Source organism: Mus musculus, chromosome 5 (assembly GCF_000001635.26).
Source record: "Mus musculus strain C57BL/6J chromosome 5, GRCm38.p6 C57BL/6J".
NCBI classification, from domain to species: Eukaryota; Metazoa; Chordata; class Mammalia; order Rodentia; family Muridae; genus Mus; species Mus musculus.
The window spans coordinates 103,454,005-103,468,313 of NC_000071.6; the positions used below are offsets into that span (position 1 = coordinate 103,454,005).

The following is a 14,309-nucleotide window of genomic DNA, read 5'->3' on the forward strand; positions in this document are numbered from 1 at the left end:
CCCAGGTCCTCTGGAAGAGCAGCCAGTGCTCTTAGCCACTGAGCTATCTGTCCAGCCCCAGTTTTGTTTTTTTATGAGTAGAAAATATTTGTGAAACTTACATTTTCTTTCCCATTCATTCTTGATAGATGAGATGGAACCTCAGTGTAGTTTTGCATTGTATTACTCTCATTTGTAGTATGTTGACATTATTTAGTGTATGTGCACGTGTACATGTATGTAGCCATATACATGGTTCAGCACCTTGCATACGAAGGTCAGAGGACAACCCTCAAGGTTCCTTACTCTGAGGTTCTGGGGATCAAACTCAGATTGTCAGCCTTGACAGCAAGCCCCCATACCCATCTTGCTGGTTTTCCTGTGAGAAATTTTTGTTTCTTTTTTTCCCTTTTGTTGGTAGCCTGATTCCTGATGTGTTTGATGTTTAGGTTTTCATTTGTTTGTTTGTTTTAAATAGGATCTAGATACTAACCTTTTTTTTTTAAACTTTTTTTTTTTTGCTTATTTTACTTTTTGAAATGTGTATGAATATTGTGCCTGCCTGCATGCATGTATGTGTACCACGTGTGTGCCTGTTGAATACACTGATACTGGGATTGCAGGTCATTGTGAGCTACCATGTGGGTCCTTTGCAAGAGCAACATATATTGTCTACTGCTGAGCCACCTCTCCAGCCCCCAGTCTTTTCTCATCAGTGTTGGCAAACCTTTCCTCTCATTTTGCCATGGTGTCTGCACTCACTGTTGTGGTCTCCCTTGCTGTTCAGGAGCTGCTGAAGTTCATGCAATGCCATTTGTTGATCCTTGTGGCTGTTCTCCATGTTCCTGGGTCCTTTTCAGGGAGACTTAGAGCAGGTGCTCCTAACTGTTGAGCTGTCTCTCTAGCTCTAGTTCACAAACATTTTGCTGAGGAATTAAATGCCTATATTCATGAAGAAAATTGACGTATTTTTTTTCCCTTATTGTATTCTCATACAGGTCGGAATGGAAGTAATGTAGACTTGAGAATGATTCAGACATGTTCCCCCCGCCCCACCCCCCCTGCCCTTTTTTCTCAGGGTAGTTTGAGAAGTGTTGAGGGTAGTTCTTTTCAGGTCTGGTAGAATTCAGCAGTGACGAGAACCAGTTGTTGAAGTTGCTGGTTACCAGTGTATTTGGACCTCTCTGTATGGTAGTGTTTATCACATAGAATATAGTGCATCAATATTTGAAGCTTAGATAGTCAATTATTTTATTAGCTTGTTGCCTTCGTCATAATGCAGTAAGCTTTATCAATTTTAATTATGATTTGAGGTTTGGTTTGCCAATATATTTGCTCTTCCTTGCTTTAAGATTTCACTTATTTAGATATAATTTCCTATCCTTTCCGCCTCAGTCTATACATAATAGTTGGCTCTTGCGTTTGAATCTGTTTAAATAATGTGTCTTTTAACTAGAGAGTTAAAGATTACTTACACTTAGTTACCGGAAGGTCTATAATAATTTCTCTCTTCTTCATTTTGGAGGCTTGTTGCTTTACTGAGTTAATAATGTCTAGCTCTTTCTTAGTTCTTATTCATTTATTTCAACAAGTGAGATTTGCTCCTCGACAAACTTTTGACATCATTTGTCTGTCCTCAGCTTCTCTGTAGTCTTCCCTTATGTGTCATTTGCTCTGCTCAGCTAATGACCATGAATTGCTTTGGTTATGTTCATCATCATCAAGTTTTCATTCCTCTTTTAACTTTTTTTCTTTCCTCCCCCCCCCCCTTCCCTTTCTCCCTCTTGCTCCCTGCTTGTTCTGGGCCCTGCTTGCTCCAACCCATAGGTTCTTTATTTGATTCTCATTACAGATGGTTCTAAGTTACCATGTGGTTGCTGGAATTTGAACTCATGACTTCCAGAAGAGCAGTTGGTGCTCTTAACCACTGAGCCGTCTCACCAGCCCCTCTTTTAACTTTTAAGGGATATTTCTGTTGGGTATAATTTCATTGAGGGTGGGATATTTTTGTTGGGTATAATAATTTTAGTTGGCAGTTACTTCATTTCAGGGCATGAAATATGTTGGTGTGGGTTCTTCTGGGCTTCATGCTTCTGTTATTGCTTTACCTTGATAGTTTTTGTGAGTAACTTAACAACTCTCTACTGTCTCATAATTTTTATTTATTCCTTGCTCTTGGTGGCATTTCATCTATAGTATGTCCATACTAAATGCTTACTATACTTAAATGTCCATTTCTTTTCCTAGATTTGGGGAATTTTATGCTAGTTTCTATGACTAGGGTTTTTTTTTTTTTTTTTTAATGCCATTAGTTTATATCGTATTCCCTCTCTTATAACACAAAGTTGTAAATTAAGCTTCTTAATTTTTGGTTTGGGAGCTGAAGAGCATCAGTTAAGAACACTGACTGCTTCTCCAGAGTTCAATTTCCAGCAACCACTTGGTGGTTCACCATCTGTAATGGGATATGATGCCCTCTTCTGGTGTGTCTGAGGACAGCTGTAGTGTACTCACATGCATAAAATAAATATATAACTCTTTTAAAAATATTTTTTGGTTTTCTTTTTTGTTTGTTTGTTTTTTATACAGGGTCTCTGTTATCTCAATTTTTTTTGTTTGTTTTGTTTATTGGTTTTTTGAGACAGGTTCTCTGTGTAGCCCTCACTGTCCTGGAACTCATTTTGTAAACCAGGCTGGCCTTAGAGCTCACAGAGATCTGCCTGCCTCTGGAGGTGTGTGCTATCACCGACCAGCGATTAAGTCAGTTTTTGCCTCAGCTTGTTACCTAACTAAGGATGAGCTTAAGTTCTGATGTTTCAGCCTCTGTCCCACATGCAGAATTGCAGGCATACTAGGTCTGGTTTTTATGTGGATCAAATTCAGGTCTTGACATATACAAACAAGCACCTGAGCCACACTCCCAGTGCCCTCCAGAGGGCTTGGACACCTAGAATGGGTGTGCTTGCTTTGGTGGGTGTTATCTTAATGTTGTTGCTCTACTTCTTCATTTCCTGGGACTCTGCTGCCACCTAGATCTATCTTGTTGGTGACTGCTTTCCACTGTTGATTTGATTCATTGAACTTTTTGTTTACAGATTTTTATAGATGTTTTGTTATTGTTGAACCTTTTTAGTTCATTTTTCTTCACTTAAAAATCTTCAATTGACAAAAATCAATCGAGATTACCTCATTGTTTTGAATTACCTTTTTCTTTTTTTAATGAATGACCTCACATCTGTGGGATCAATGTGAATTATAAAAACTAGATAGTTTTGGATTCTTTGGAATTTTCACCATTTCTTTGTTTTGGACTTGAATTTTAGAGAATTACAAACTTTTGGAGAAGTCCTGTCACCTCGATTACTCATTTATTTTGTGCTTCTGTGTTGGTATTTGTGTTGTTGAGTTAGAGTAGACTTCTGAGGTTTCTTAAGGTTGTTCTTAGTTAGTAGCCTTTCTTGAGAGCTCATTCTCCTGCACTGCCTGGAGAAATTTTAAGCAAACAAATAAAGCAAACACTAACTTTGTAGCTGTTATATAGCATATACCAAGAACATAAATGAAATGAAATTGTTTTGCTTATGGAAAAAGCATACCATAAGCAAATAGCGGCAGTCACCTACATGTTCCCACAGTCTCTCACCTACATACATGTCCCAGCACAGTCACACACCGACATGTCCCTCAGCAGTCACCTACATGTCCCCTGTACAGTGTCTAACACCATCTCTAAAGGCGATACTTGAAACTTTGAACTTTACACTTTTTCTAACCAATTCTTCCCTTCATTTGTTGGCTGCCTTAAAAGTTTCCACCACACTTTATCCTCAGATTGGATAACCAGGTGAGGTAGTTATTAAAAATCTTAAATCTTTTTTTTTTCTAGTAAAGATGTAAACTAAATAAAATCCATTGTGTTATCTTAATGGTACTATTTTGAAAATCAAATATTTTTGTGGTTTTAAACTTTAGCCACAAGAATGCCTAGAAACTTTATACTGAAAACAAACAAACAAACAAACATATTACTTCAAATAAAATTTAACAGATGGTTAATAAAATATAGCTCAGAACCCAGTGGGTCAGCATCAAACCAAGCATGGGAAAAGTTTCATTGCATGAAAAGATATCTTTTGTTTTAAAATTTCTTTTTCTTCTACATAAGGAGTAAGTTAGTAAAGTTTTAAAAACGAGTTTTGTTAAAAGTATAAACAAAAACTTGAAGATTTTAATTTTAGTGAATATATGTGTGTGCATACATACACTCCACAAATACATTGCATTTGTAATGGTGTGCCTAAGGTCTGATCATAGGTAACTTTGTATAACCTTACTTCTCTTTGTGTTTGTTACTCAAAGGGAGTTTCTGTGCCCCTCTATATGAAACCCCAGTCCATCTTCTTCTCGTTACTCTTTGATAGCAGAAATAATTACAGTTACTTAAGTTAGAAGACACAGTGGAGTCCCTAATTAAAAGTACCTCCGCAGCATATCATGGGTCAACATTGTTTCAAGCTCGCACCACAAGCTTGAGCTTCTCCCTCGATAGTTAGGTGCCTGCTGGCAGGCAGTGCTGACGGCAGCTGCTGTCCCCACTGGTCGGCAGCTGCTGTCCCCACTGGTCGGTTGCTGTGACTGTCCACATCACACTGAGAACTGGAAACGAGAGGGAGAGGGAGAAAGGCAGGCAGTCTCCCCGGACTCCTTGGTTCTGAACTGGGTATGTGGTTAGGGATGACCTGTGCTGTTTCAAATGGCTTTTAAGAGTCCTTCACTGGAACTACACTGCTGTGACAGTCCAGAAAGGACAGCTGTCCCTGCAGCTAGCCAGTGTCCTGACCCTGGCGGGCTTCAGCCTGCCTCTCTCTCAGGCCGCTAGCTAGAAGTGACTGTGATCCTTGTTCTTCCTTCCCTTTTCTCCTCTTCTCCCTTTATTCCTCTCCTTGTTCTTTCCCAGTTTGGCCTCTTCTCTGCATGCTTATCCTAGTACTTTGGGTAAGTACTTGACCCTTGACCCAGTGCCAGGGGAGGAACCTGTTTCATAAACAACATTTTGACATGAACTTCACAGACCATGCAAGTCACCATGTAGCATATCCCCTCAGTGGCGTTAGTAGTTCCTTTAGGGGCTGCGCAGTACCACTCGGTGTCCATTGTGTCCACTGTGCAGACTTGCTCCCCGAGTTCTACTGCCCTGCCTTTCACCTTCCCCATAGAACTGGGGCCCTGCTTTGATACCCCATGCCCCCTCCCTCTTGGGGTACCTCAGGGTGATAACCACTATCTTTACCAGATACTGATCTAGCTGTAGAGGATGCACCAAGCACTTCAAGTGGTCCAAATGAAACCTCTTTCATCCCTTTAGGTTGAAAGGAAGGCCTCTTCCCACACCCCTTCCTCTATGGCAGACATGAAAACCAGCACAACTCTCTTCAAAGAATCCCTGCTTGTGCAATGTCTTTCTGCAGGGTGTGTAGGCCCAGGAGTCATCCGACCGGTTCTCAGACACTGGAAACTCGCTGCAGGGCATTCTCTCTCACAAGCCATGCTAGTATCTGATTGCTAATAGGATCTCCATGCCTCTGTTGAAACATCAGTTTATTAAAACATCTCACGAGGATGATAATAACTCACATATCTCTTAGCTGTGCATCTCCTCTTCTAATGATAGGCTGCTGTAATAATGAAGCACATGGAAACCTAGAAACAGTGTCTGAGAAAACAACCTCATTCCTTACACAAGCCACATAGAAACTCTAGCTTTCTCAGCAGACTCTTCTGTCTTCCCTGTTAATGTCCATATTATACATATAGATAGACTGGTGAAAAGATGAGGCTGGCCTCACTTGTAGCTAGAGTTGCTTTTCTTCAGACTAGATTGTAAGTCTAAATTTTTAGGTGTCCACCTTCCATGTTAGCACATCTGTTGGTGTGCTTGTTTGGCTCATTTAAGCATCAATGTTGTTGAGACTTTCTGGGTGTAATTTTTTTTTTTTTTTGACATTTATAAGAGACACAATCTCACACAGACTCCCTGTTCTTCTCTGTCTCTTTGACCCTTCGTCACCTCTTTCACAGTGATCCCGAGCCCTACTCTTGTGCAGGCATTGTGTTGTAGATGTATTAGTTGGTACTGACTCCACAACCTTGCATTTTGCTCAGTTGTGCTTGTATGTAACAATCTCTGTTTGTTGCAAAGACAAGATTCCTTGATGAGGGGTGAAGACTACACTTAGCTGTGGGTACAAGGACAGGTCTTTATCGATTGTTGTTAGGATTATGCTAGTTTAGTAAATTAAGAGGTAAATTCTCTAGCATCCATGAATTCACTAGTGCTTGGTTGGCTAGGATTTCAGTACCAGGTATGTTTCTCCTCTTGTTGATTGTTCAGTAAGAGAGCTGCTGGCTACCTTTAAGGTATGAGCTACTACAGCACCCTCAGGGTATCATGCCACGCTGGCTGCTGCTGTGGATCATGGGCATAGTAGCCTGGTAGGACTGTTGGTGGCTTCCCTCCTTTGGACGCTTGCATGGCACCTTCTGGTATCATGAAAGTTAGTTCTCAGGGAGGAGGCATCCATATCAGACACCTCAGGGTCTCTGGGCCTTGTGTCCAAGTGCACAGTATCTTCAGCAATAGGGACTTGCCTTCCATCTCTGGGAGAAAGCCAATGTCAGTTGCAGTAAGCTGTGTTTCAGGAGCCTCTTGGGCAACTGTGACCAACAACTCAGACTAGGACTTCTCATGCCCAGTGTTAGGTTTTTGCTGGTCGATGTGTGACTCTTGTGGGGAGCATTATCAGACTGGATGGAAAAGTTTTATTTAAACTATGTATGTATATTTGTGTACCAACTTATATGCATGGTAGATAGTATTAGGTAGATTAGTGACAGTATGATTGCTTACGGCTTCTTCAGGCACCCTTACTGTTATTTTACCCTTTCCCTCCCTCCTGTATTTAACTTCCCTTCCCCAGTTAGAGGCACCCCGTTTTTCCCATTGGCTCCTTCAGATTCCTTGAGTGTTTTCTCAGCGGTTGGGTAAGTGCAAGTTGACTGTCTAAACCAGATGTCTTTGTGGGCTAATTTTTAAACCTGTAACGACTGTGGTTAAGATAACGGCAATGCTTATTAACACATGCAGCTTCCTTCAGTCTGTTTCCAGCCCCCTGGCTTCTGTCTACCAACAGAGACTCTCCTACAGTGGTGTCCCCGTTTATCGGATTTGGGGGAAGCACAGTCTTAGCCATCACTGTAAAGGATCCTGGGATATATCAGCTCAGGAATATGCATATGGGAAGATTTTAAGAAGTGGTATTTTCTCCTTCCCAAATTAAAGTAGAATTATTGAGCCCAATAGAAAATCTTAAATTTTATGAATATACCACCTATAGAAACACTAGGAAAATTGTGATAAAAGGATAGCCTCAGAGAAACTTTTCTGGTTTTTTGTTAATATAATTTAATTTCTGTAGAATGTTAAATTACAAAACACAGCCTCAGGCATACACTCTTTTCTTGTCATAGATTCCCAAAGGGGAACCACCACCACCACCACCACCACCACCACCATCATTCCCAGGCCACAGATGGGAAACAGGGGCTGAGGGGCAATGACTTTCCTAGAAGCAGGAGGGGAATTCGCAGCAAGGCTAAGTGTAGGGAGAGCTGACTCTCTTCAGTGTAAAATTGTGGTAAATGAGCATGAGCAATGGGTGTTTTCTTATTCCCATCTTCCTCTTGAGTGGCTGTGGGGGTCTTCTCTCTGCTCCTCTCTGAGTTTGAGATGGAAAGGAGAAAGCTTGCCCTGAGCACTGGAAAGCCTTGGGGGACCTGGTTCATCATCTGCAGGTGGGGACTCCTCCGTGTCCCCCGAGATTTCTTTCTTCCCTCACGAAGTACTCGTCAGTACTTTTCCCAAGAGTCTCTGCGGTTAACACTGTTAGGCAAACCGAGATGTTGTTCTAAGGGGCTTTTGTCCAGTTCCTTCACTTTTTCAAATTTAAAACTGTAGGATTGTGGTTAGATTGAAGGGCACACTAAAGAAATAGGTAGGTGAGAGTACATAGCTCGCCCCATATAGCGCTTTTACTGATAAACGCACAGTTAAGATGCTTGTGAATTAATCTTCTCCTACTTTTATTTCCTAGATAATATGCATGTGTCACTGGCAGAAGCCCTGGAGGTTCGGGGTGGACCTCTGCAGGAGGAGGAAATATGGGCTGTATTAAATCAGAGTGCTGAAAGCCTGCAAGAAGTATTTAGAAGAGGTAAGTCATTTCTTGTATTGCATGCTGAGTAGCTGAAAAACAGGGAACCGTAGTAAAGTAGATTTCTGTTTCAGTGTTCCTGCTTTTGATAGAGTTTAGAAAAAAATGCCTTACCATGTTTCTCAGACCTTCAAAATTCAACTTGCTCGTATTTATCTGAACACACTGCATATGCCTGTTTCTATACCTGCGGTTCTCGAAAGAAAAGCACTTGCTATTCACTGGGAACTTATGTTTCAGTGTACAGAGTACTATTAATAAAGTACTGATAGAAGCAAATATAACTGTGGCAAGGGCTGTGAAGGCAAGGCCTTCAGTGACTCTGAGATCACAGGGCAGGAGGATTTGACTTGGTATAGGGAGGAGAAGAAAGGCTTCCATGCAGTAAGTTTCCCCAGAGCTCATGCTTGACAGAACAGTAGGAGACGACCCTGTGAGAGGGAGTAACGAACAGGTTCCTGCCTGGAGAGGAGCAGGTGCAGTCCTGTTGCTGGTCACTGGGCGACGCTGACGGAACAAGTAGTTCTGTGCTTCCCTCATGAGTGGTCGCTTGGCCCAGAAAGTCACCTTGCGTTTGGGAGCTTGAAGTCAGCCTTCAGTTGTCTAAACTATTTGCTGAGCTGTTGTTCATGCCACGTGGTTGCCACCTGTGTGGACAGGGAGCTTTGTCTAATGGAAGAATGAGTAGATAAACCAGACACAATAAACATGACAGAAATAGGTGACATTGAGGGGAATAATAGTCTTCAAAGTGTGGGATCTGGATAGGCAGTAGAGTCTCAGTGGAGCCTTGTTAGTATGCAAATGCCCAGGCCCACGCAACGCCACAGACTCACTAAAGTAAGAGACTCTCAGGGCAGCCCAGGAGTTTGTGCATCGGTGAGCCCTTGAGGACACCGATGCACGCTGCAGTTTGAGTACTGTCTTAGGGTAAAATTGCTAACTGGGGATTGCTATGTCTCGGGACGACGTAGGGATGAGCACCGGTGGAAGGAGGGTCCAGAGCAGATGAGCAGAGTGTTTGGAGACAAGGGCTGACTTTGCTGATACTGTTGATGACTTTCAGTCCAGGGAAGAACTTGAATGAAAAGTACCTGGGCCCAGCTATCGCTGCTTGTCATTCAGGGGCTTGCAGTACTGTCCTGAGATGCTTGAAGATCTTTGCTTACAACCAGGGTTAGTCTAAATAACAAAACTCTTTTTACCTGAAATCAGTTACAAAACCTGTTTTAGAGAAACACCGTTGTTTGTCTTGTTTACTTTTTAAAAAAATTTAGAATTATAGGCAGTCCAGAGTACAGAACATACAGCCATGCTTCAAAGGTATCTTACTCAATTAGCAGTTAACAATAGTCAATTAACGTTAAGAAACCTCTCCCTGTGAGGTACTGTGGGAGGGGACAAAGAATGGAAGGTGTCATTGTTGCCCCTCGGGCATTGATTCGGATCAGACAGATGCATGTGAGAAACTTATGGCTTCCAAACAGGGTGCCAGAGGGATGACAAGCAGTGCTCACTACAGATGTTCAGGGAGGGACAGATAGCAGCTCTTTCTTACACCAACTGGTCATGACTCACAGTGTATGAAGCATCTTGCCCACTCTAAGTACCCTGGGGGGTTTTTCCTTCTTTCAAATTTCATAATGCATAATGTCAGAGATTGAAAGCTTGTATTCACAGCCTTCGTTGCTGAGTGGTGATTGCTGCATAATATGTTGGCACTTTACAATAAAAGACATGTTAGATGTGTTGTAAAATTCACTGCGAGGCAGCTGTGCCTCACATACCAATGGGAGTCGCTAGTTGGACGACCCTCAGCGTAAGCAGCAGAGTAATAGCGGCAATGGGAACAAATTAAGTTTGGCTTTGTTGACTGTTGGGAAATCACCAGCGATCGTGGTTCCCAGTTGGGAATTTCCACTTGTTAGGAGGAGCCCAGTGTTTGTTTGAGCTATACTGTCTTCATGCTTGATAACGCAGCGCCATTTTCTCACAAGCTTTCCTCCTGACCCCATACAAGAAGCTAAAGGAAAATGATTCCTGTCTGGTTAGCTCAGGATGGACTGTGTTTGACGCTTTAGATATGTGTATGAGTGACCCTGGGAGTGAGCAGGAGGAGCAGATGGAACGAATGAATATCTGCCCCTCTTGGCCATCTTCATCTCTCTGTGTCCTTGTATGAACCTTTCTCTGGTTCTTGGTGGTGGCTTTCCCCCTGTCACCTTGAGCCTGTTGCTCTGTGTCCTTCCAGGACACACGTGCAGTGTGCTGCTGAAGTCCCATGACGGGAGTGGAAGCAGCACTTGCCTGGGGATTGTTGAGCAAAGGGCCAGAATATAACCTAGCTCTCCTTCCTCGTCATCCTTCTGGCAGCTTAAAGCCAAGATACTTGTTGCTGTTACTCAGAGGATAATGATGCTGAAGCAAAACCTTGCTGACAGATAGCATCTTCAAAGGGGTTTCTCCTTGGAGAAGGCAAGATAGGGAATTGTTAGCATTCACTTCTGACGCATGGCCGTGGTGGTGGTAGTCTGTTCTCCCTTTGTCCTGGTTTCCCTCCTCATGTCATGAGTGTATGCTCTCTGCGATTACCGACAAAGTTTAGAGGATTTCTTGCCGTTGCTATACAATCCAGCTTTGTAATTATTCTTTGGCAATTTGAAAAGAGCAAGTTCTTTCAGCCTCCAAGCTATAAGCCAGCGTTGTTAATGATTGATTCACAAGGTCTGTAGCCTTCTTACTTTGGGTGTGTGAACTGTAGTAATACTTGGGGATAGTGAATGACGGCAACAGCTTAGAGCTTCCCTTTAACCACTCTACAGCTCAGGGCTCGTCCCGAGCTGTTCTGACGGTTGCCACCCGTGACCTTCTTCTTTGCCATTTGTGACAGTGCGTCTCTTCTTCCTCCATCTTTATGTGAGCTGTACTGTATTTTTTTTTTTTTGAATACGTAGCAGGGAACATAGTTTGACATTTTTGTCTAGGTGAGTGGTTGTTATTCTTTAATGTGAATGTGATAATTGAGATGGATTTTCTGGAGGAATTTCATTTAGGGTCACAATACATTGTATCTTCCTAATTGGGAAACAGAATTCTATGTGCAGGGGAACATATAAATATATATTTTTAAAAACCCTCAATTTCTTCTGCACACTGACTGTTATTAAAAAAGTATCCATATGTAGCAGCGATGAAAACGTAGAAATTGAAATTTTTAGTTACCATTTTATAGATATGTAACAATTAAAATAAGAAAATTTAAAATATGAAAAACTGAGAAATAAACCGGAGGATAAATAAGTGAAGCCCTTCGTAATGAAGCTAGAGGCCAGAGTGCATGGAGCTGTGCCGGTCCCTTGGCGAGAAGGCACTTTACTAAAGGCCGGTGGATTTCTCTAAATTGACGGTGACTGCACTTCCAACAGGCTATGGTTTTGTACAAAGTGAGAGTGGCCTAAAATCCATACAGAAATTCTCCCTGCTTAAAAGTAGCCAAAGCATCCTTGCAAAGATAGAAACAAGTGTTGAAGATCACAAGTCGATCAATCAACATAATAGTCCAAAAATAAGTCCTCATTGATAGTGAACTTGAACCTGGCTTTTGGGACTTTTTCAAAGCCTTTATAGTAATATATAAGAAGGTTTCATGGACTGAAAAATTTCAAGTAAATTTTTATATAGTAGTTCAGCTTTCAAAAGACCTGGCCCTACCTGATCACTCTTTATTGTATCCCTGTTTATCTGCCATCATAGTTTAGTAGATTGAGAGGACTCATCAGTTGTCTCTGGCATGCTACATCTTGTCTTGTATTTGTAAGACCAGAATTAACAGGTCCTTCAAGTTAAATGTGTTTGAACTAGATGAAATTGCCCGATTTGTTCCTTGGAAACAAACCATAAAACATGAAATTAAATTTAATATTTGACATTCTGAAAATAAGTAGTGTAGGCTGTCTGACAAGTGTGTGAAGCCTTGTAGAGAACAGGCGGCACCCTGCGCGCGCGCACACGCGCGCACGCACACACACACACACACACACACACACACACGCGTGCACACCTTGGCAGGAGGCAGTGGATCCTCACATTATTTTGACTTTATGCCATCTAATCAGTTTAAAAGTGTAGAGAGCTTACAGGGGAAGGATGCTGCCCTCAAGTCCCATCCCTGGTGAGAAATGCAACATCACCTACTGAGCTTGTTTCTGTTTTGACACTTAGGGGAGTTTTTTAAAGGTTGCATAATTTGTATAGTAAACAGTATTATTTTTAATTGTAACAACTGAAAAGGAACAATTTAGATCTCATCTCTCACCTGAATTTATTTCTTATATTATGATTTAATTATAATTTGGGTAAAGTAGTTACTAGTTTACACTTTCTGACTTGTCACAACTCCTCTTTTTGTCTTACTTGTAGTTTTATAAGCTGCAACAAAAGCACATAAGCATCATTAAGGAACATAAAGCCACATATACTCTGTCCTAGGAACATACAGCCACATATACTCTGTCCTAGGAACATACAGCCACATATACTCTGTCCTAGGAACATACAGCCACATATACTCTGTCCTAGGAACAGGAAGCCATATATACTCTGTCCTAGGAACATACAGCCACATATACTCTGTCCTAGGAACATACAGCCACATATACTCTGTCCTAGGAACATAAAGCCATATATACTCTATCCTGTGATGAATTTGTCAATTGGCATACAAATATGGATACAAACAAGAAGCAAGTCAGTTGAGCTGTGGTACCATCTTTCCATAACAATGATATCCTGCATGTAGTTACAGTGATTCTCTCTTGCGTTGGGGGATAGGCTGGTGTGAACAGGTGAAATCCTGTTGGATGACCTGTACCTCTTCTCCTGAATTTGCAAGAAAGGTCTCTATGCTCAGAAACACAGGCCTGTGCTGTTTCTTAATGATGTGAAGCTCTTAGAATCAGACATTTTATAAGTATGTTTGAGTCACAGTTGAAAATCAAGCCTACCAAATGGAAGCATCCGACATGGATACAGTGTTCTCTCTCTACTTGATTCCTTTAGTGTTTTGGTGTTGAAATTCAAAGCAGCCAAAGTATTCTTTACGGTGAAATTAAAAAACATTTCCCCCACCTTGTGACCTGAAAATTCCAAACTGAGGAAGTTACCATCACCACAGAGCAGGGATGCAGGACTCACAGAGCAGAGATGCAGGCCTCACAGAATAGAGATGCAGGACTCACAGAATAGAGATGCAGGACTCACAGAGCAGGGATGCAGGGCATCTCAGAGCAGGGATGCAGGGCATCACAGAGCAGGGATGCAGGGCTTCACAACGCAGGGATGCGGGGCTTCACAGAGCAGGGATGCGGGGCTTCACAGAGCAGGGATGCAGGGCTTCACAGAGCAGGGATGCAGGGCATCTCAGAGCAGGGATGCAGGAAGTCTTTAAAAGCTTGAAGGTCTATGGAATAGAACTGAAACTGAAGACAGATCGGTTTCTGTCAAGTGCTACCTGTTCTCCATATGTGTGAGTTCCACCCCATGAATTCAGACAATCTTGGAGTGAAAGAATGACTTTCACTCCACACTGGTGGCTGTGTCTACACTGAACAGAGGGTTTATCTTGTCATGATTCCTTGAACAATGCAGTACAGCAACTGTTCATAGAGCATTCAGTATTATAGAGATGTGCATAGCTTATATGTAAATAGCATGGATTTTTTTTTTTTTTAGATATTTATTTCATTTACATTTCCAATGCTATCCCAAAAGTCTCCCACACGCTCCCCCACCCACTCCCACTTCTTGGCTCTGGAGTTCCCCTGTACTGAGGCATATATTTGCACGAACAATGGGCCTCTCCACTGATGGCCAACTAGGCCATCTTCTGATACATATGCAGCTAGAGAGACACGAGCTCCGGGGGATACTGGTTAGTTCATACTGTTGTTCTACCTATAGGGTTGCAGATCCCTTTAGCTCCTTGGGTACTTTCTCTAGCTCCTCCATTGGGGGCCCTGTGATCCATCCAATAGCTGACTGTGAGCATCCACTTCTGTGTTT

The 14,309-nt window shown here is 42.1% G+C and overlaps 1 protein-coding gene across 1 annotated transcript in view; it reads left to right on the forward strand.

The window, feature by feature from the left end:
- Ptpn13 (protein tyrosine phosphatase, non-receptor type 13) overlaps positions 1–14,309 on the forward strand; it is a 173,170-nt gene that overhangs the window by 28,813 nt on the left and 130,048 nt on the right. Inside the window, exon 2 of the mRNA NM_011204.2 lies at positions 8,130–8,249. Within this exon, the coding sequence (NP_035334.2) occupies positions 8,135–8,249 (115 nt within the window). The 5' untranslated portion in view covers positions 8,130–8,134. The remainder of the gene's footprint in view (positions 1–8,129; positions 8,250–14,309) is intronic.